General features: G+C 37.0%; 1 protein-coding gene across 2 annotated transcripts; it reads right to left on the bottom strand.

The window, feature by feature from the left end:
- Window positions 1–1689: 1689 nt before the first annotated feature.
- Window positions 1690–23888, bottom strand: LOC132097396 (methylenetetrahydrofolate reductase (NADPH)-like). 2 transcript variants are annotated; one of them, XM_059503071.1, is made up of 12 exons: window positions 23720–23888; window positions 22635–22869; window positions 14125–14363; window positions 13762–13872; window positions 13384–13577; window positions 12354–12628; window positions 9220–9354; window positions 8949–9129; window positions 7893–8075; window positions 6309–6410; window positions 6109–6228; window positions 1690–2367 (listed from the first exon to the last, which is right to left on the bottom strand). In XM_059503071.1, exons 2-12 carry the CDS (start codon window positions 22862–22864, stop codon window positions 2149–2151), a joined length of 1989 nt encoding a protein of 662 aa, XP_059359054.1. In that variant the 5' UTR covers window positions 22865–22869; window positions 23720–23888; the 3' UTR covers window positions 1690–2148. The 2 variants fall into 2 exon arrangements, with proteins under 2 accessions (XP_059359054.1, XP_059359055.1); XM_059503072.1 differs by having other exon boundaries at window positions 12354–12604; window positions 23720–23887.
- Window positions 23889–24167: the final 279 nt, after the last annotated feature.

The raw sequence follows: 24167 nt of genomic DNA on the forward strand, positions 1-24167 counted from the left end.
TACATGCTACATGTACTTACTAGAGTAATAACAGTAAATTATGCATACTTACAAACAGTTAACCCTAACCCCATAGTAAGTAATTGTTATTAATTAATATAACTCAGTACTTAACAATGACACCTTAAAATAAAGTATTTGCTATAGATTCATTTTTATTTGTCCATTTACTTTCCATAGGATTTACACGCCTGGAAATCGTGTAATCCAAGGCTTTCAACGATTGTAATTATTCATGACTAATTACTTATCCTTGTTTGTTAATTCCAAAATGCTCTGAAGTTTAAAGAGCACATTTTATTAAAAATATTTTTTGCAGAATATGAAAGTAACAGCTAAATAAACTAGTTTAAAACTGAAAAATGCTTGAAAGTAGAGTTCAAAAACATCCAGATACTGTATATAATGGATTCTTACACGTGTATATATAGAGAAAAAAAAATACTCCTTTTTAAAAAAGCAAACCACACCAACATGTGATGCTAAAGAGAAAAAAATAATAAAACTCCCATATATATGAACATGTTTAATATCCATGCTTAAGCACATGCCTGTTCAAGCAAAAACGAGGTCAAGTCCATAGCATTGGCTTCCTTCCAACAAGTGTGATGTTTCATGTGTGCAGCTGTTGAAGTAACTTCAGACCTTCAGGTTTAACGTAACATCTGCTGATGGCAGCACACCAATCCTTCACCATTATCAACCGCAGCACATCCAACAGAGGCATGGACTTTGAGATTTAGGTATACTCCAAATATAAATATTATGTGAGTCACAAGCAAACAAATAATGATGTAGAATGTGGACATGTTAGCACAGGGGGATGAGCACATGTTTATTCAGCTTTCTATTGCCAGTAGAACAAAAATGGTCAGACTGCATTTAAAAAAAAAAAAAAAAAAATTCACCACTTTGCCACCACTTTCACAAATCATTACTTTTTACAAACCAATTACTCCTATAGTATCAATTCACATGTGACTGTAGACAACATTAAGATGACATCTCACAAAAGATCTCTGGGTTTAGGATGATTTTTTTTCATTATATTCAGTATATATAAAACCTTTCACTCCCAATTTGCATTACTGTAACATAAAAAAAAATTAAATTATGTTGTATTTATTTTGCAGTAATAACACACAGTAATAATCATCAAACGTAAAACATTGAGATGCATTAAGGCAATGAGAATTTAGAGTGAAAATGTTCTTAACTGTCAGAAACGGGGGATGTTTCAAAATCATTAAAGGGACAGTTCAAAATGAATCAGCAGCATTAACTCGCCTCATGTTGTTTCAAATCCATAAAACGTTGCATTTTGTGCATTCTTGTTTATCAGTTGAATGTCAATGCATGCAAAACTTTCAAACTTCAAAAAGCACAAAGACATTGTACAAAAAATCTTAAATGAATCGAGAAATTAAATCATGCATGTTTGAGCTTCTGTTTACCTACTTGTTTATGTGCGTACATCAATGTAAATTACATTAAAAAAATGCAGAAATTATATCGGTTCAACATACTGCAGATTAATTGCATTGCAACTTTTTGTGACAATGTCTTTATGTACTTTTGGAAGCTTTTTATTTTTGGTTGCATTGAATTTCAATGGATTGACAAAAATGAGAGAACATCACAAATATGTCTTCATTTGTGTTCTAAAGATAAATATAAGTCATATGGGTTGGAATAATTACAATTTTAATTTCTGGGTGAGCTATCCCTTTAAACAAAATTGTTACTTTTTTGTTTTTTGAGGAAAATATGGCTTGTTTGTACAGTAACCATATACTGTATTTGTGTCCACACGTTTGACCTGCTTACTGTACATGAGTTCCTTGCTTTGACAATCATATATTGAACATATGCCATATCCAAAATAAAGTCTATAAATAGTTAAAAACTTAGGATAAAAATATAAGAAAAAGGCAGCCAAAACTGCAAACAAAAGACCCTTTAAAGATCAACTTGAATCATCTTCTGTTGTGCTACATTTGTCATGATTTTTTCCCTATGCATTGGGAGTAATGTCGAATTAAGCTCTGAAACTGACTAAAACACTGTCGTTACAGTAAAGTACTCCATATGTGCGTGTGTCCAGACATCTCAATAGCAGCGCAAGCAAACTTTGTGAGTTTGGTGATGCTAAGATTCACTTCCCTCCTCCTGAGTTTCTTGAGGGGAGTCCAGGAGCGTGAACATGTCTTCGATCACCTGCCACAGGCAGCTGTCAAGCGGGAAGTCGTTGTCCACCAGGTTGACGAGGAAGTAGTTGTCGTGGATGTATTGAATGATCATTCGTGAGGGTGACTCATCCTCGTACAACTTCGCCCACTGTTCAATCCACAGTGCAAAAGCCTCATCCTGTGGGAACAGACAGAACTGAGCTATGTCTGGAGTCTAGTTCATCTTTTACCATCACTAGCTATGTTTCCATCACCCTATTTTAACGCGCATTTTGAAGTATCGCATGAGAAACGAGTGATGGAAACACCAAATTTCAGATAAAAATCCCCTAATTCGCAAAAAAAAGTTTTTACGCTAGCTTGAGGTGGTTTTTGACTTTTATGGTTGATGCGAAGAATGGGAGATGAAAATGCATTTTGCGAATAAATTCCTCCAAGCGCATGAAAATAGCCAAGTGACTTTGCGCTATGGGATGGCAAATCATGACTAACCAGCGGACCGATATCATTCCACTGCATCTGAAATGTTATAGTCATTCGGAAATGCAGAGAAAAGTCTGGCAAAGTATTTCTGTATAATTGCCTCCCAGTAATGTCTTACACAACTGCATTCCCAAACAGCGTCATCCACCTCAGAAAGCACAAGTAATTTATTATATATGAAAAATTATTATATTCAGTAGCTTCGCCTACTTTTCGTAGTGATTTATATCAGGGATTGACGGTTTTGTTCTCTTTGACTCATTGGATTGAAACTGCTTGTTCACGAAAGGTGAAAAAACAATTCAATACCATGGCAAAATGATTTCACTCGTTCTCTCAGACAGACCTGTAGAAAGCCAACATAAATGGAAAAAAGACTAACTACAAGTCTCATGAAATTTTAAGTGACTGTCTTTCTGCCTATCAACGAGCTGCTAAGTGAGTGAAAAGTGACGTGACATTCAGCAAAGTATGGTGACCCATACTCAGAATTTGTGCTCTGCATTTAACCCATCCGAAGTGCACACACACAGAGCAGTGAACACACACACACACTGTGAACACACACCCGGAGCAGTGGGCAGCCATTTATGCTGCGGTGCCCGGGGAGCAGTTGGGGGTTCGATGCCTTGCTCAAGGGCACCTAAGTCGTGGTATTGAAGGTGGAGAGAGAACTGTACATGCACTCCCCCCACCCACAATTCCTGCCGGCCCGGGACTCGAACTCACAACCTTTCGATTGGGAGTCCGACTCTCTAACCATTAGGCCACGACTCCCCCCTAGTCTGCAAAGTGTAGTTATCTTTGAGTTAATTTTAAGAAATAGCCATAAGCCAAATTTCCCATTTTCACAGCTGAATCTGTTCTTCTAACTGTTAATCGGTTTCCTGAGACATCTGTCTCTTTGTGAGGACTTTGCAAAACATTAAGATTTCCCAAATAACATATTTGATACGTCTGTCGGCATACAAATTGCCAAATATTCCAATCACCCCTTCCACCTGGTCTGTCTTTGAGCCTGTAAACTTGAATACTCTGATTGAGATTATGTCTACTCTGAAACCTACTACGTGTCCCCAGGATGTAATTCTATGAAGTTATTTTTGATTCAAAACAACTGAACACCTGTGACAGTGCGATTTGTAGTTGTAGAGAAAAGCCACACATGTGTATCAGTAAATTTGAAGTCACAGAGAGAAATGTTTTAAGAGTTGCAAACCTGTAGACTTTTTTTTCTCTCCTACAAACACAACAACAGTTACACCTTCTCAAATTCTTCATTGCAGGTGCACAAATCCTATTCTACAAAAATCACAAATTAAGAAACTCGTACGCTCACATTTTTGAAACAATTGCTGCAGTGAATGTGGTGCAAAACGCATTTACACACACGCATCAAGAAATGTGAAGTCGTGGAGAAATGTTGAACATCCGCAAATCAGTACATGAATTCATCAAATGAGAGTTGCACACTTGTAGAATATTTTCTCAGAAATGTCTTGTATATTTTTCTAACACAAACACAAAGTACATAACTACAGCTGCTTGAATCTGCTGCGATGAATCTCAAACACTGTTTTTTGCATTTCGCGAAAGTTTTGCGCTCTCCCTTTTGCACCGAGATATTTGGTTCAAAAGTGATTTGTGCATCTGTAGAGGTAGTGGGCGGGACTGTTTAGAGATAACAGAATTTCAGCCAATCAGAAGAGCTACTTTGGCTCGTTGCTGAGAAGGTGGAGCAACTGTAGCTGGTAGATCTGTTCAGTTGTTTTGAATCAAAAATAACTAAATATAATTCCTTCACGTTTCCTTGGACAGATTATTGAGACTGTTGGCCCTGACCTGTTGTCGGTTATTAACAAATGCCTCTATACTGGCACTAGCCACGGTGCGGCCTCATCTTAAAAAAAAAATGTTTGGATCCCACATTACTGGTTAACTCTTGTCCTATTTCAAACTTTTCTTTCCAAAATTTTAAGAAAGTGGTTCTAAAATCAACTGCAATATTATTTGACTATCAATTCAATCTCTGAAAAATGTAAATCTGTTTTTAAATCCTGTCACAGTACGTAGTCAGTTCTTTTAAGAGTTTTGAATGATACTATGCTAATGACTGACTCTGGGCAGTCTATGGCTTTGGATCTGTTAGACCTCAGTTCTGCCTTTGATTTTAGTTGATCATAATACACTTATCACGTCTTGAAACATGTGTTGGCCTTCAGGGCACGCTGTTGCAATGGTTTCGTTCAAATCTCACCAATAGGAGGCATGTTGTTAGTATTGGAAACCAATTCTCATCCGAGATATATTTAAAGTCTGGTGTCCCTCAGGGCTCAATTCTTGGTCCGGTACGGTTTTCTCTTTATATGCTTCCTTTAGGATCTATTTTTTAAAAGTTTGGGGTCTCTTTTCATCTGTATGCTGACGACACACAAATCTACATTAATTTAAAACGCGATAACAAATGGGCTTGTCTCGGCGAACTAAAATTGGTCTTTTTGTCTTCTGACAAAGGTGAACCCTTTTTTGTCTCTAAAGAAGTCTGAAATGGTTATGCTTGCTTTTGTAACATAACAATTGGATTACTGCAACTCATTGTATATCGGTGCTCCTCAGTCATGTGTTTCTCATCTACAGTTGGTTCAGAATGCAGCGGCTCGGCTTCTTTATGGGAAGCGCAAACATGAGTCTATCACACCAGTTTTGATTTCATTGCATTGACTGTCAGTCAAATATAGAATTTAGTAAAATAAAATTGTACTGTTAGTCTATAAATCTCTCCGTAATCAGGCTCCACAGTACCTATCTGTTTTGTTACATCCATTCACTCAGGCAAGAGCACTCAGATCTGCTGATTCTGGTTTACTGCAAATTCCCAGGGCACGTCTCAAAAACAAGAGGTGATCGTGCCTTTTCTGTTGTTGGCCCCAAGTTGTGGAATAGTCTCCCAATACATATCAGAACTTTCTCCACTCTGAGTTTTTCAGTCCACTCTTAAAACTTATTTCTTCTCCTTGGTATTTAATATTTTTTGACTTGCTGTGCAATGATCCTTTATTTCAGTGAACCTTATCCATTTCACAATGTGTTTTATTGTTTATTACCTTGTTGACTTGTTTGTTTTGCATTCTCTGTGCGGCACTTTGGTCGACTTCGGTTGTTTTAAATGTGCTATATAAATAAACATTGTATTGTTTTATGCAATATTCCAATTTTGCGCAAAAGTTAAATTCCCAACTTTGGATGGAAACCCATGTACTGAGACAATAATAGTGAATGTAAGAGTGCCAGTGGGACAGAGTACAAATGTGGGTCAATAAGGACTTTGAAAGTGTCACACGTGGATGTGCAAGCTCCACGTGTGTTAAACATAAGTTTGCATTGCTTAGAGGTTGCTATGGTGTTCAAGGTGGTTACTAAGGGGAAAAAGCATCACCTTCCAGTACATAAAGCTGACAGGATCCACGACGGTGGGCTGAATGATCTCTCTACCGGGGAATATGCCCCATGTCACAGCGTTGGGCTGCATATCATGTGCATTTGTAGTATTCCTGCCCTAAAAAGAAATTATTTCATAATGTCAATATAAAAACTGCAGATTAAGTGATGCAATCTTGCTCTTAAACTGGTGTTTACCTGAACGTTGACTATATGGTAGTTCACGCGAGGTTCATATTTCTTCAGCACTTGCAGAAGTGCAGTAACATTTTCACTGGATGTGAAAAATTCCAGGTAAGCCTGTTGATTTCAAAAGGCAAAAAGAAAGATTTCGAAGGAATAATTTCCAAAAGTGAGCCAATTCCAAATGAACCTAAAAGATAATAAACCCCAATATAAACCAACAAATGACCAAGTGCACAGTTCCCACGAAATTTACTGAATTTATTATAATTTACTGACAGCATCATAATAGCAGTTTTCAGGATCATTGATATACTATTATAGTTTGTTTTTTATATTAAATTTGTAAAATAGTTTTTCAATTTTAGTTTCAATTTATTTTTATTTTAGTACTAAAGAAAATTAAAAATGTTTCCTTGGCAACTAGCCATTTTTTCTTTTAAATTTTCACTTGAAGTTTATTTCAATTAATATTTTTTTTCACAGTTTTAGTTGTAGTTAACCAAAACCACAAAATTATTTCATAATTTAGTCACCGTCATGTCGTTCCAAACCTGTATGACTGGAACACAAAAGATTATTATATTTGCGGTCCAAAAAGAACAAGAGAAATAAAATAAGTCCATATGATTTCTCTGCTCCATTCAAAGTCGACTGAAGTCACATGATACCTGTAGCTTTCTGTGAGGAATCGAATTAAAAGAATGCACATTCAATCCTGGTACGTTGCATGTTTGATCAGTGAGAAACAGCTTCTTTTAGTATTGTCAATATACCATTATAGCATTTATTGATATTTTGATATATATTTTTTTTTTTTACCAGTTTTTGTAGTTTTAGTTTTATAACCCCACACACATTTTTAGCTATTTTATAACTTAAACATACTATCTGAATTAATACATTATTTTATCCTTATTACAATTTATTTTATTGCAAGTAACAAGACCATTATTTTATAGTTAATATGTTTTGTTTTTAGTTAACAATAATAACCAAGAAAGAATGATCACAATGAAACATGTTTATGTTTTTGTATAGAATTAAACGCAAAGCACGAGATTTTAATGCTTTGAATTTTACAGTGGAAAATGATTTTCACCATTTCAATCCGAAGTAGTGGTCGAGAAGGTTTTTTTGTTTGTTTGTTTTACAGCTGATGCCGATATCTTCCGAGAGCAGGGTGGCTGATGGCTGTTATAAAGCCGATGCAATTTTACTAATTTTAATACATTTTTAAGAAGATTTTTTCTTTATGTATATATATATATATATATATATATATATATATATATATATATATATATATATATATATATATATATAGTTTGAAAAATGGCAAATATCATTTTTCAAGGCCGATATATCGGCCGACTACTAATCAAAAGACTTGTAATACAACGTCATACAGGTTACCTTTTTTCTACATACATTTTTGAGCTCAACAATCCAGTCTCCTTTCCCCTTTCATTGTATGGAAAAAGCAGTTTGCTCATTCTTGCAAACATCTTAATTTACATTGCATGACATGAAAGATAACTGAATTTCCATTTTCAAGTAATCTAGTCTTACAGCGCTGTTAAATATGTTTGTGCTGACCTTTTGAAAGATGTATCCCCCCGCAGGGCCCCAGCCCACAATGGAGTCAGATGAGGGTTTGCCGTTAATGTTGGGTTGAGAGTTAATGGTCAGAACCCCTCTGCGGTTCACCTTCTCCAACTCATCCTTCAGCAGGTTGGTCTCCGGAGCCAGAGGATCATCGTTCCACGGCAGACACATGACCTACGCAAGGCAGAAGGATCGCAATCATACATGCAAACTGGAGTAGTGACACAAACAGAATGTTGACATGAATGGGGCAGTATGATTTTAAAAAAAAAGAAAAAAAGTGGTTCATATATTGCATAACCATGTGGAAATGTTTTTTTTTATTTTTTCGTATTAAAAGGGACAGTTATTCCAAAATGAAACATTTTGAAATTATTTACTCACTCTCAAGTTGTTCTAAGCCTATATGAGTTACTTTCCTCTATTGAGCACAAAACAAGATTTTGAAGAATGTTTTGTAACCAAAATGTTTCTGGTCCTCTTTGACTCTTTGATTTTTTCTCCCCCCATACTGTGGAAGTCAATGGCTACCAGCAACTGTTTAATTCCAACATTCTTCAAAATATCTTCTCTTGTGTTTAACAGAGGAAAGAAAAAACAACTTAAGGGTGAATAAATAATCACAAAATGTTTATCTTTAAATGTTACAAATTAAAATTCTCATTTGATTATTTTATTTTATTAGGAGACTGAACAAACCAAATGTTATGTAACATAAGAACAACAAAAAACTTTGTAAAACCAAAATTATAAGAACAGATAGTTCTGTCTGTAAATTAAGAATAATGAGTCGCGTTTGCTGATAAACAGACCTCTGCACATCAGTTAAATTCAACATTAATGAACACAATTGTGACATTACTTGACAACAGTGTTGTTCCAAACAAACCCCCTTTATTACTTCTTCCTCCTCTTGACTTGGGTTTGGGTCACATTGTGCTCTATATCCGTGTAGTAATTGATTTTCCTTCACATGAATCAATTGTGCCTACATAAATACACCTACCACAGCTTAGCAGAAGTCTTATACTGGCTGTACGACTCTACCTTGTGTCCATTGAGGTTGGTTTTGCTGGTGATATAGTTGGTGAAGACTTCATAAACACTCTCCTCGCTCATTAGTTCCTCACCCCACATCTGCAGGAGGGCCTCTTTCGGAGATTTACTCTTCAGGTAGAACAGGTAGTAGTCTGTCAGCTCACCAAAGGCTGGTGACGAAGAGTTACCCCTGATAAGATGGCAGACACGTAAATGAAATTTTCTGGCCTCTACACCACGCACACAAAAGGTCAGGAAAGAACCATTTCAATGTATGTACCATCTTCCATTGGGAAAGTCATCCCAGTCTTGTGTTCTGTAGATGTAGCTTTTGGGTCGGGAAGCCCAGAAGATTGGCCTGACGTCTTCTACCTTACGCTTCGGATGAGCGCTGACGGCCCAGGGCAGAGGTCGCCTAAAGGTAACAAGATTAATGCAAAGAGGTGACTCTCATGAAGCCTGTCAAAAGCAATTACAGGCCATAATTTACCCCAAAAATCTGAAGAAAATAATTGCTCTTAAAGTAGGATACTCCGTCATTTTTGGTCATTCAGATAAGAGTAATATAGCTTTCAAATCTGTAAAGACTCTACGTTTATTTGTGTGCACTCACAATAACAACAAAACGTGCTTTTGTAAAATAATGAAAGCAAACAGGATGTGCTTTCTGCCGTCTCTGTCAACTCCAGTGTTTATCTTTGCCTTACAGACATTAAAAATATAAATAGAGAGATTGAAATATCTACTTTCAAAAGAACAACTCAAGTGGAAAACAAATATTCTTAGATTATGTAATCCATATGAAACATGAATACAGGTGCACCACTACAGCAGAGACGAGTCAGTGTCTCCGACTTCATTTCTTAAACCGAGAACAAAGAAAGCACTAGTTTATCAAAGGTTAATGCTGTCTACTTATTGTTTTTCCTTGACACATTCATAATCATTAGGCTACTTCTGCCGATGCGCTGTGGCAAGCTTTATGCGAGTGCTTAGCTAATTAGGCTATTATATAATATTATGTTTTAACTAATATTAATAAACGTGCAATTAGTCGACTAATGCTTAAAATGAACGACTACTAGTCGACCAGAAAAATCCTTAATTGAGGGTGGCCCTAGTATATCTATATCTATATACATACATACATACATACACACACACACACACACACTAGGGTTGTAACGGTATGAGATTTTCACAGTATGATAATAGTCACAAAATACCACGGTTATACAGTTTCACGGTATATGGTATTAAACAATCAAAACAGTTTTTTTTTTGGTTGAACAAATGTTTGAAAGCATGTGTTTATTCAAATTTCATTAAATCACAAACAAGAAAATTATATCATTGATTATTTATTAGTTTAATAACTTATATTTATCATTAATAATTCATACAAATTCATAAATTCTGGTTGGACTTAATTTTTCTGGATTCTGTACTTATATGATTTAATACAAATATACTATTAAAAATTGTGGTAATGAAAATGCATACAAATTTAACAATTTAATTGATGTTTTAAAACCTTTATTCTTTTACGTTTTGGCAAAGGGCTGCGCAACAGATTTACTAAATTAAAATGAGGGAGAAAATATATTCATTAATGTTAATTTAAATTATTATTTTAGAAGTAGGCATTATAGTACAATTGTAATTTCTGTCAATTTCTTAAAAAGCAGACTTTTATGTGGACGGGTTGTATTGGAGAACTTTGAGTGTCAATGTATTTGTTTTTGACAGTGGTTTTCTCAAATAAAATGATGAAATGATTATTAATTGTGCTCTCAGTGAGGCTCTCAGTGTTTGTGTCCACGTCCTCAGATAGTGAGACAGCAGGCTCTGTTAAACCTGCCACTGCCACGCTGGTGCATACTTGTGTATGTAGTACACGACACAACGGCGCTCTTTCACAGGGAGACATGCAAAACAAACAGATTAGCCTATATATTTATATAGCATTGCTTTTGTCATTATTTTACAGCTTTGTTTTTTTGTTTTTATAAATTCATTGTCATGACTGGATTCTGTGCTTCACTCCGCATCACAGAAATCATAATGCTTTAACCTTAAATTATAAATGGGACATAGCTGTATCTGCACGGGATGATGATGTTCTGAATAGGTAAACACGTTCGATGCGTTTCCTCGTTTTGCAGCCGCTTTCCGACCACAGTTTTTGCAAACTGTCTACCTTCGAGGACAAATAAGCATTTGTCTTTTCTATATAAAAAGTATTCCCATTCTAGTGCCAATTTTAACTCCTATTTTGACGTGGGATAGAGATTAGAGATTACAGCCTCTGTCTCTGATGTTGTTGCCTAGGTGCAGGTGAGATTCTGTGACTGTTATTTTCTTTCAATACTGTAGATAAGCAAATGTACAAGGTCAGATAATCGTACATGTTTAGATCACGGTATTTATATATACATAAATATACACAGTACACACATATAATAAAAAAAAAGTTGTGTGACAGCACTGTCAGCATACCGTTTGTATGTATGTGTGTGTGTGTGAGACAGTTTTAAGCACAATTAAGCACATTTCCTCCAATTTCCTATTACTGTAATGTGAGCATTTTAAATAATAAAAGACAAACAAATATATAGCATTACATTACTGTAATACAGATCACCGAGTCAGGATAATGAAAGCCTCATAACTCAAAATGTTGCAAAATAACCAATATCTGCACACTCAAGTTGTGATTTCACATAAACTGGTGTTATTACACCTAAACTTACAGTCTAGATGTGCACAATATAATCTACAATTAGATAAATGAACTACATTACTTGACCAAAAAAAAAAAAAAGAAATAATATTGTGATTACAATTCCACAAAGAGAAAGAGATTTTTTATTTTTTTTTTGGAATATTAGTGTCTTATAAATATGGTTTTCCTTTAAAAAAAAAAAAAAAAGGTAAATACATTTTTTGTAATTAAAAAAAAATCAGTTTAACTTAAATTATATTTGTATGGCCCTATAAATATTAATGTTTAAATAGCAGTCTTTTTGTGATTTATTATTCACAGACATTTGTCCATATTGAGATATTTTTAATTATTCGCCCAAAATTTGCCAAAATCCATGTTATTCCATTTTGACATCTGGATTCCGACACAGAAATCATAGGACTCTATTAAATAAAAGCAATACAGAACTTGAAGCCCCAGTTACAGGCCCCATGACATGCTTTTATGTCATGCCATGGTAAAATCAATGTAATGCACAGTCTCTCAGGGTATCTCTTTATTAATCAAGGGCATTAAACTACAATCCATTTTTTATGTGGGCATGTGCCGATTTATCTACAAATGTGAATCAATAAGTAGTGCATGTATTTCCTGTTAGAAGAAAAAAAAGGAGCAGTTTATTGCTTTCTCCAAATGAAGTCACTCACCGGGGATCCTCTGCCCATAAGCCCAGCTGTCTGAGCACTTCCATGGTGGCCACCTCTCTGTTGAGTGTGTAAAAGTGCAGGCCCGGGACCTCTCCGCTGGCCAGAAGAACCTTACACATCTCCACCGCCTGGTGGATGCCGTAGTTGCGAATGGCGGCATCATTATCCTTAATGGGCTCAATCACCTGCATGATCTCCTCCGGCACTTCCAGTTTGGAGAGTTTGACCAGCTGACAGAGTGAGTGATACCCCTGTGCAAACAACGGAGATTCAAACTTTGAAGGATAAAAAAAAAAAAAGAGAGAGGATCAATATGAAATTTTGTACAGTACACTGAAATCAAAGAGGAATTCACAGACATCTTAACTTCATCCATAATATTTTCTTAAATGTTTTTAGTAAAAGTGGTGGCCAAAACGATTAAAACAATAGTATTTTCACCAGGTAAAACATGGTTTTAAGCAGTTATTTCTATATTTTTTGTAGTGTGTCAGTAGATAATATCGGTTTACATTTCCAAACATTCATTTAGCCATTAATTGTAATAATCCATTGAGATTTTTGTCTGACAGCAGCCAGTGCTCCACACAGAGATCTGATCATCATCAGTCTGTCTGGAATGACATGAAGAAACAGAACAAACTGAGACAGACTCAATCCAGAAGAACTGTGGCAACATCTCCAAGATGCTTCAAGAAACCTATCTGCAATAAAAATGGCCTAAACAATAAATAAATAAAAAACTACGGTGCTGGCTTATATATAACCAGTAGTCTCTTCCAATAACACTACTCTGTATGACCTTTATTTGTACTTCAATGTAGTGCAAGAAATACATTAAATCACACCATTGCATAAATTCCTAGACAATTTATTATGTTGTTTGATAAGGTGCATTAAGAGTGGACCCTAATTGGTCTTCTGCAATGACATGACAACATATGACCAGTGTTTGTTTGATAAAATAATTGGATGATGTCCACATCGCTGAGGTGCTGTGATTAGTCAGAGACGGTTTGTGTTCATGTACCTGAATAGGGAAGATTCCTGGGAGAATGGGGCAGGTGATGCCAATGGCTCGGCAGTCTTTGACAAATTTGAGGAAGGTTTCTGCCCTGAAGAAGAGCTGGGTGACGATGAAGTGTGCACCAGCATCAACCTTCTCCTTCAGGTGCCTGAGGTCATCTTCGTAGCTCTCTGCCTCTGGGTGGCCCATGGGGTAACCTATTATTACAGGTGTGATGGGTTTGAACTGGTGAATTTAAGATTTGCATGCAAAGATTACCACGAACAAACAGATTCTACTTCAATGTAAGTATATGGGTTTTTAGTTGTTGCCAGCTTTATCATCCACCAGGCAATAGCAATTTGGCAAACACCATTAATTGCTTGTCTTTCTAATGCTCACCTGCAACACAGATATCAAAGTAGTCATCGAATTCACAGCGAATGTGTTTGACCAGATCTGTAGCATAGTTAAAACCTCCATCTTCCTCCACCCAATCTTCCCCAATAGGATCTGCAGAAAAAAGGACAATTCGATTCACTCATTATGAATGATGATGGCGGATGGACTTAAGAAATGCTGATTATTTTTATATAATTTTATTTAGTATCAAAAAGTATCAATAGTTCAAATGTCAGTCATTTATAAGGGAACCCTGACTATTAGGATGCTGCCGTACAAGGGTTTGAAATAGAGCTTAATTGTTGTTGGAAAATGTGTGGTTTGGACCAAAGTAACAGGTTTCAGATCAGTCACTGTCCATACCTCCTCTCAAGGCCATGATATTCTTGAGGCCAAGCCGCTTGGCTTTATTTAAATGGGCTGTTATTTTCTCCTTTGTCTGATTGCAGCATGTCAAATGCAGGACGCTCTCCAGGCCGCAGTAATTAACCGCTGTGCTTGCTATTATCATGGAAGACGTTTCTTTATCTGAGCCCGGATCTCCAGCCGGATGCCAAGTGACGTCAATGAAGAGAGGACCTCCAGAACCCATCCGGTCAAATCTAACACACAAAGAAAAAAAAGACCATTCATTCAAAAAACAAATGCCATTCGTTTTCGCACAGTAGTAATGAGAATTTACCTAATTTTTAAATGTGTCACGAGGCAAAATTAATATACAGGTGAAAACAAAAAGTGAAACTTGTATATTAGATTCATTCATTACACACAGACTGATATATTTCAAATGTTATTTCTTTTAATTTTTATGATTATAACTGAAAACTAAGGGAAATCCCAAATTCAGTATCTCAGAAAATTAGAATATTGTGAAAAGGTTCAATATTGAAGACACATGGTGCCACACTCTAATCAGCTAATTAACTCAAAACATCTGCAAAGTTCTTTAAATGCTCTCTCAGTCTAGTTCTGTAGGCTACACAATCATGGGGAAGACTGCTGACTTGACAGTTGTCCAAAAGATGACCATTGACACCTTGCACAAGGAGGACAAGACACAAAAGGTAATTGCAAAAGAGGCTGGCTGTTCACAGAGCTCTGTGTCCAAGCACATTAATAGAGAGGCGAAGGGAAGGAAAAGATGTGGTAGAAAAAGAAAAAAAAAAAGTGTACAAGCAATAGGGATAACCGCACCCTGGAGAGGATTGGGACAAAACCCATTTACAAATGTGGGGTAGATTCACAAAGAGTGGACTGCAGCTGGAGTCAGTGCTTCAAGAACCACTTCACACAGACGCATGCACGACATGGGTTTCAGCTGTCGCTTTCCTTGTGTCAAGCCACTCTTGAACAACAGACAGCGTCAGAAGCATCTAAAGACAAAAAGGACTGGACTGCTGCTGAGTGGTCCAAGGTTATGTTCTCTGATGAAAGTAAATCAGTGTCCCAGAGTCGGGAGGAAGAGAGGAGAGGCACACAATCCACGTTGCTTGAGGTCCAGTGTAAAGTTTCCACAGTCAGTGATGGTTTGGGGTGCCATGTCATCTGCTGGTGTTGGTCCACTGTGTTTTCTGAGGTCCAAGGTCAACACAGCCGTTGACCTGTACACAAAGACTGCAGTATTTTAAGTCTTTGGTTCTTTTAATTGTGAGGATTTTGGCTCACATTTAAGAAAAACCCACAAATTAGAATATGGTGTCATGCCAATCAGCTAATCAACTTAAAACACCTGCAAAGGTTTCCTGAGCCTTCAAAATGGTCTCTCAGTTTGGTTCACTAGGCTACACATTAATGGGGATGACTACTGATCTGACAGCTGTCCAGAAGACAATCACTGACACCCTTCACAAGGAGGGTAAGCCACAAACATGCCAAAGAAGCTGGCTGTTCACAGAGTGCTGTATCCAAGCATGTTAACAGAAAGTTGAGTGGAAGGAGAAAGTGTCGAAGAAAAAGATGCACAACCAACCGAGAGAACCGCACCGGCATTATGAGGATTGTCAAGCAAAATCGATTCAAGAATTTGAGTGAACTTCACAAGGAATGGACTGAGGCTGGGGTCAAGGTATCAAGAGCCACCACACACAGATGTGTCAAGGAATTTGCTGAACCACAGACAATGTCAGATGTGTCTTACCTGGGCTAAGGAGAAGAAGAACTGGACTTTTGCCCAGTGGTCCAAAGTCCTCTTTGGAATTTTGGAGCACTTCATGCTTCCTTCTGCTGACCAGCTTTTGGAAGATGCCGATTTCATTTTCCAGCAGGATTTGGCACCGGCCCACACTGCCAAAAGCACCAAAAGTTGGTTAAATGACCTTGGTGTTGGTGTGCTTGACTGGCCAGCAAACTCACCAGACCTCAAGATTCTCTATGGGGTATTGTCAATAGGAAATTGAGAAACAAGAGACCAAAAATTGCAGATGAGCTGAAGGCCACTGTCAAAGAAACCTGGGCTTCCATACCACCTCAGCAGTGCCACAAACTGATCACCTCCGTGCCATGCCGAATTGAGGCAGTAATTAAAGCAAAAGGAGCCATTACAAAGTATTGAGTACATGTACAGTAAATCAACATACTTTCTAGAAGGCCAACAATTCAATAAAAATGTTTTTTTTTGTTTTTATTGGTCTTATGAAGTGTTCTAATTTGTTGAGATAGTGAATTGGTGGGTTTTTTAATGTGAGCCAAAATCATCACAATTAAAAGAACCAAAGACTTAAACTGCTTTAGTCTGTGTGCATTGAATTTAATACACAAGTTTCACAATTTGAGTTGAATAACTGAAATAAAATAACTTTTCCATGACATTCTAATTTACTGAGATGCACCTGTAGACAGGTGTGTGCCATTCCAAATCATTTCCAATCAACTGAATTTACCACAGGTGAACTCCAATCAAGTTGTAGAAACAGGATGCACCTGGGATTCACAGGATGCACCTGGGCTCAATTTTGGGTATCATGGCAAAGGCTGTGAAGACTTTGAATAAAATTGTTTTTTGCGTTTTTTTTATTTGTAATAAATTTTCAAAGATTTCAAACAAACTTTCACGTTGTCATTTAGGGTTTTTTTTTAGGGAATTTTGAGGAAAATAATGAATTTAATCCATTTTGGAATAAGGCTATAAATGACAGAATGTGGAAAAAGTGAAGCACTATGGATAATTTCCCGATGCACTGTGCTTTCATTTGCCTTTAATTCAGCTTCAAACCTTCTTGGAATAGATTCATACTATTCATACTTTCTCTATTTCAGTTTTATTACGTAATAGAAAGTCTAAGGCCATCTCAAGCCGAAGGGCAAACTCATCTAATCTGCGGCCTATTATGCATCAAACTAAATTTGATGTAAAGACACAAAGCACAGCCATCAAGTTAGCATCTTTAAACATTCGCTCACTAAAAAATAAATCATTTCTAATCAATGACTTTATAACCACAAACAATATGGATTTTATGTTTCTAAACGAAATATAGCTTGAAGACAGCTTCAATGCAACAGTCCTTAATGAAGCAGCCCCTCCTAACTTCACTTACATGAGTGTCTGCAGGACTGTTAGGAGAGGTGGGGGTGTAGCTGCTCCATTTAAAGATGTCTATCAATGCAAGCAAGTGTCATTTGGTCAGTACTTGTCTTTTGAATATCTAGGGATTGTGCTGAAAGGTGCTCCACGCATTCTGTTTATTATCATTTACAGGCCTCCAAAATACTCTCCAGCCTTTGTTGAAGAGGTCACAGAAATGTTATCAATGATTTCCTCAGAGTTTGACTGTTTTGCTATTGCAGGGGATTTTAATATTTACATAGATAATGAAGAAAACAAAACTACAAAAGAAATGATAACGGTTCTAAACACTTTTGACTTGACTCAGCATGTGCATGGACCCACCCACAAAGGTGGACACACTCTAGACTTAAATCATCAGTAGGGGTCTAAACATTTCATCCATTGTTATTAAAGACATAGCACATTAAGGACATCTGATCACTTCTGTATTTTCTTTGATATTTTGATGTCTGCTACAACTGAATCTAGATCGGTCTCTGTCAGAAGGAAATGCATTAACGAGAACACAAGTGTACTATTTATGGAGGCTATATCTTTAACACAAAGCATTTCTGCAGACTCTGTTGATATTCTCCTCGATTCCCTCAACTCAAAAGTTAAGAATTTTATTGATGATATTGCTCCAATAATAGTCAGTAAGAAAATAAACAGACAGAAATCAGTTTGGAGAAGATCAACAGCAGTTCAGACTATGAAAAGACAATGCAGAAAAGCAGAGCGGATGTGGCGGAAGACAAAACTTTAAATTCACTATAGCATCTATAAAGACAGCTTTCATGCTTTTAATGTGAAACTAGCCACAGCTAGACAGAATTTCTTCTCAAAGCTTATAAACAGTAACTTAAATAACACTCGTACTCTTTTTGCCACTGTTGAGAGACTGACAAGCCCCCCCCGCCAAGTCAGATTCCCAGTGAAATGCTCTCAGACAGCAAATGCAATGAGTTTGCATCCTTCTTTTCTGAGAAGATCATCAATATCAGGAAGGCGATTGGCACATCCTCAAGAAATGCAGAGGTCAGACAGATTAGGCCACAATATCAAAAAGATACTATGTCTATTTTTGAAGCAATTGATAGCAAAATTCTGGAAGACATTTTGCAGGTGCAGCACCTAAAATAGTCAACCTGCTATCTTGACCCACTTCCCACATCTTTTTTCAAAAGTGTGCTTAACTGCTTAGAAGCAGATCTTTTAGAAGTGGTGAACGCCTCACTTCTTTCTGGGACATTTCCAAACTCCTTAAAAACTGCAGTTGTTAAGCCCCTCCTGAAAAAGAGCAATCTTGATAACACCATTTTGAGAAATTATAGACCAATATCTAATCTTCCTTTTATAGGCAAAATTATAGAAAATGTAGTTTTTAATCAGCTGAACAAATACTTAAACTCAAATGGATACCTGGACAATTTTCAATCTGGTTTTCGACCACATCACAGCACAGAGACAGCACTCATTAAGATAATAAATGATATTCGCTTAAATTGTGACTGGCAAAATATCGGTGCTGGTATTGCTAGATCTCAGTGCTGCGTTTGACACTGTCGATCATAACATACTACTATAGAGACTGGAAAACTGGGTCGGGCTTTCTGGGATGGTACTCAAATGGTTCAGGTCATACTTAGAAGGGAAAGGCTATTATGTGAGTATAGGAGAGCATAAGTCTAAGTGGACGTCCATGACATGCGGAGTCCCACAAGGGTCAATTCTTGCACCGCTCTTGTTTAGCCTGTATATGTCAAATAATGAGAAAGAACCAAATTGCCTATTACAGCTATACTGATGATACCCAGATTTACCTAGCCTTATCTCCAAATGACTACAGCCCCATTGACTCCCTCTGCCAATGCATTGATGAAATAAATAGTTGGATGTGCCAGAACTTTCTTCAGTTAAACAAGGAAAAAACTGAAGTCATTGCATTTGGAAACAAAGATGAAGTGTTCAGGGTGAATGCATACCTTGACTCTAGGGGTCAAACAACTAAAAATCAAGTCAGGAATCTTGGTGTGATTCTGGAGACAGACCTTAGTTTCAGTAGTCATGTCAAAGCAGTAACTAAATCAGCATACTATCATTTAAAAAACATTGCAAGAATTAGACGTTTTGTTTCAAGTCAAGACTTGGAGAAACTAGTTCATTCCTTCATCACCAGCAGGGTGGACTATTGTAATGGGCTCCTCACCGGCCTTCCCAAAAAGACCATTAGACAGCTGCAGCTCATCCAGAACGCTGCTGCCAGGATTCTGACTAGAACCAGAAAATCTGAGCATATCACACCAGTCCTCAGGTCCTTACAATGGCTTCCAGTTACATTTAGGATTTACCTTTTAAAGTACTTTTACTCGTATATAAGTCCCTAAATGACCTAGGACCGAAATATATTTCAGATATGCTCACTGAATATAAACCTAACAGAGCACTCAGATGACTAGGATCGAGTCAGTTAGAAATACCAAGGGTTCACACAAAACAAGGGGAGTCCGCCTTTAGTTACTATGCCGCCCGCAGTTGGAATCCAGAAGAGATCAGATGTGCTAAAACACTAGTCACATTTAAATCTAGACTTAAAACTCATCTGTTTAGCTGTGCATTTATTGAATGAGCACTGTGCAATGTCCGAACTGATTGCACTATATTTTCACTGTTTTTTTTTTATTTTATTTTATGTAAAATCATTTTCTAACGGTTTTAAATTCATTTTAAATAAGTCAATTCTTTTATAATTTTAAAAGTTTTAAAATTGCTTGTTTTATTCTTGTTCTTCATTATTATTTTACTTTCTTTTATGTAAAGCACTTTGAATTACCATTGTGTACGAAATGTGCTATATAAATAAACTTGCCTTGCCTTGCCATACAACTTTTAAATGTATGGTAGGCGATTTGGAGAGGCTAGCAATAACAAGCTAGCTTTAAAAAGCATAAGATCCCAGCCTCCCTGCAAATCACTCTCCAAAGCCACGCCTCCTCCAAAACACATGACCACATACCGGACGACCAGAGACTAACCTCCGACATTAGGGCTGTCGAGGTTAAGAAATTTCCCCTGCGGTTATTATGGGTGGCTCAATAGCGCGATATGCGGTATTACCGCAGTTTGTTTTTTTGTTTTTTTTAACATACCTAATTTATCCTGACAGAGAGACACGTTTTAAAACATTTTTGTTTATTGTTAAATTCCAAACAGCAACAAGAACATGCATTTTCCAATAACATTTTTTGAAGAAATCAAAGAGTTCTAACATGTATTACACGTATTTGCGCGCGACTCTGGACAGCAGCGGAAATCTAGACGGATTATCGCGGCAGTGGCCCACCAGGACAGTGGATTCGCGCTGGAGTCGATGCCTCCTCAAGCAGATAGCGTGTGTGAGCTCGTTGTCTGCTCACGCTCTCTTGGGTATGGGCACTGACGCGGAGGTTGTCCGTGACTTCAGCAGGTATGCCTGTTACTTTCACGGCTGTATTTGACAGATTTCGCAAAGTCTTCAGCTACTCCTAACTGCTCCGCGACCTGATGCTTGAGGGGGCAGCTGCGCTGGATGACAGGGGACACTCTAAAACGCTTAACATGGCTTAATGTACTAAGACAGTAATATTAACAGACCAAACTCACTAAAAATCATACTAATAAAGTATACTATCTATAAAAAATCAGATGATCCCTGAATATGAATGCAACTCGTTTAATAACACGTTAAGCCTTTTCCTCCCATAAAAAAACCGTTATAAGAAAGCGCTTAATGTGCTAAGACAGTGATTTTAAAAAACCAAACTCACTAAACATTATACTAATAAAGTAGTATACGATGTACAAAAAAAAAAAAAAAAAACAGATGATCCCTGATTATGAATGGAAGTCGTTTAATAACACGTTAAGCCTTATGATGGTTTTCTATGAGAGGAAAAGGCTTAACGTGTTATTAAACGCATTGAATTCATATTCAGGGATCATCTGATTTTTTATAGATAGTATACTTTATTAGTATGAGGTTTAGTGAGTTTGGTCTGTTAATATCACTGTATTGGTACATTAAACCACGTTAAGCGTTTTTCACGTTAACCGTTAGAATATCCCGATGACCTCAAATTAGATGTATTGCCGCGTCACAGGAACCTTTTTGCAGCAAATTTTTTGCAGCAAAATACATACAGTGACAGGCAGGCAGGACAGCCTATCATAATCCTCAGACCAAGTGATATGATTGGACAAACATTTTATGCTCCTACACCTTCCACAGATTAAATAAATACCTATTAATACATTAAGACCAATTAACTTAGTGATCGCTATTGGGATGTGAACCAACATAACAAAAATGCTTTTGAATCAAATCACCTACTCTGCCTTTAAATAGTCTCCAGAACATCTGCCAGATTATTTAGAAATGTTGGAGGATCAGTTTCAAACTCTCTAAAATGGCCCTATTGAAGTCAGTGATTTGTCTGATGTTAATCTTGATCTTGGTGCTCCAACTGTCCATGTTTTATAATCATGACACAATCTTTTTTTGCATTTTAGCATTGATGCTTGTTATTAAAGTTTTAGCAAGGTATATATATATATATATATATATATATATATATATATATATATATATATATATATATATATATATATATATATATATAGAGTACAGACCAAAAGTTTGGACACACCTTCTCATTCAAAGAGTTTTCTTTATTTTCATGACTATGAAAATTGTAGAGTCAAACTGAAGGCATCAAGGGCTATTTGACCATGAAGGAGAGTGATGGGGTGCTGCGCCAGATGACCTGGCCTCCACAGTCACCGGACCTGAACCCAATCCAGATGGTTTAGGGGTGAGCTGGACTGCAGACAGAAGACAAAAAGGCCAACAAGTGCTAAGCATCTCTCGGGGAACTCCTTCAAGACTGTTGGAAGACCATTTCAGGTGACTACCTCTTGAAGCTCATCAAGAGAATGCCAAGAGTGTGCAAAGCAGTAATCAAAGCAAAAGGTGGCTACTTTGAAGAACCTACAATATGACATATTTTCATAGTTTTTTTTCACACTTTTTTGTTATGTATATAATTCCATATATAATTCCACATGTGTTAATTTATAGTTTTGATGCCTTCAGTGTGAATCTACAATTTTCATAGTCATGAGAATAAAGAAAACTCTTTGAATGAGAAGGTGTGTCCAAACTTTTGGTCTGTACTGTATATGTATATATATATATATAAATACAGCATAATATGAAATATGACCCAGATATGGTTAATGTGAGATTCACCAAATTACAAAAACAATACAGCAATTTTTGCTTTCCTACCTAGAGATAAGATTGACGGCTCCAGGCGCTGTGCGAGGTGGGAAGAACTCCAGGGAGAACCAGCAGTCCCCAGACTCAATCCGGCGCTTCATCTTGTCCCGCAGACGGTCGGCGTCCAGTACAGGGGTTGAGCACCTTGAGCTCTCTTTGGAGCTCTCTCCGCTGTTACTGACCCCGCTGGAGTCGCTCTTAGAGGACTGCCAACCGATGTCCACTCTTTGGTTCACCATGTTTCCTCTGCCCAGGGTTAAAAATCACCCCACAATACATTAGGCAATATGAACACATGAAGCTAGATTGACTTTTTTAATGTCACCAGACTAATCTGTATAGGAAACTAGGGGAAGCTTTTTTTTTTTTTTTTTGTATTGCAAACAAATGACATTAAAAGGTTAATTCACCCCCCAAAAAATTGTTCTGTCATTAGTTTCTTATGCACATCCATCATGATACTCTCCACAATGGCAGCGATGGGATGAGGAGGAGAAAAGACGTAAAGATGTCAGCAGTCTGATCACTTAATAGGTGCAGATGTAATGACTCAGTAGAAATGTCAGTCCCACTGAATTGTGGGATACATTATCCAGAACAGCATGTTCTCATACTGTGCACATGTTATTTGAATATATAAATTGTGTAAAATCATGTTACATTATTTCAGTAAATTATGTGATTGGAGACATTAGATGATAAATACATTTAAATAACATTTAGCATTGAAAATGTTGTAAAGTGCCTTAGTGTACCCTAAAACGCGCTCTTTGAATAAAATAATGATTTTTATTATCACGACTATCATATTTACTGAATGATGAGTTTATAACGTGCCTTACTTCACATATAAGGTAGACACGTTTAATCAAAAGAATGTTGCTTGTAAATACTCTATTTTCAAACAGACAATCAATGCAAGCAATATAACAAATCTATATGACATGATAACTCGATTTGATTTGTGCATCTATTTATATTGTTCATAGCTCGGGACAAGCGGTTCCGCGTGACTGCACCGGTCCCTTTAATTAGCCTAACCGAGTCCGAGACAGTCACGCCGACCCTGTAATAGTATAAAAATGCTGCATTACCTTTACCCTTTTCCCAATCCTCCAGGAACTATGAGAGGAGAGTGCAGTCCCAGGGAGGAGGTGTACCCGAGGTCTGCTGATCAGTGTGTGCACAGCAGCCGCTGCCAGCCAGCATGGACGACAATAAAGAGGGAGAAAGACCACGCCTTCTTGATGCGGGCCACGCCTCCTATAGACCAAAGGACCTTCCCATTGGATGCAGCGTCTCCCATCGTGGGTGATTTAAACACAACATATGTAGTCATTAATAATTAATGAGCTACACTCGCTAATTCGCGCACGTACACCTATAAAGAAAAGAAAAGAAAAGAAAAGAAAAGAAAAGAAAAGAAAAGAAAAGAAAAGAAAAGAAAAGAAAAGTCAATCTATTTATCCAAACTGTTGTCTTTCTTTTGAAGCCTTTAATTTAATCTCACACGATATATTTGTAATAGACATATCTGGAGAC

The sequence above is a fragment of the Carassius carassius genome, chromosome 21 (assembly GCF_963082965.1).
Source record: "Carassius carassius chromosome 21, fCarCar2.1, whole genome shotgun sequence".
Classification (NCBI taxonomy): domain Eukaryota; kingdom Metazoa; phylum Chordata; class Actinopteri; order Cypriniformes; family Cyprinidae; genus Carassius; species Carassius carassius.

What these genes read in the sequence shown, in the direction of transcription:
- LOC132097396 (XM_059503071.1), bottom strand. Translation starts at nt 22,864, where the DNA reads ATGGTGAACCAAAGAGTGGACATCGGTTGGCAGTCCTCTAAGAGCGAC. An exon ending in CAGGAATCTTCCCTATTCAG is followed by an intron (nt 12,629 to 13,383) that starts GTACATGAACAC and finishes TATCCTTCAAAG; the next exon opens with TTTGAATCTCCGTTGTTTGC. An exon ending in TCAGCTTTATGTACTGGAAG is followed by an intron (nt 2,368 to 6,108) that starts GTGATGCTTTTT and finishes CTGTTCCCACAG; the next exon opens with GATGAGGCTTTTGCACTGTG.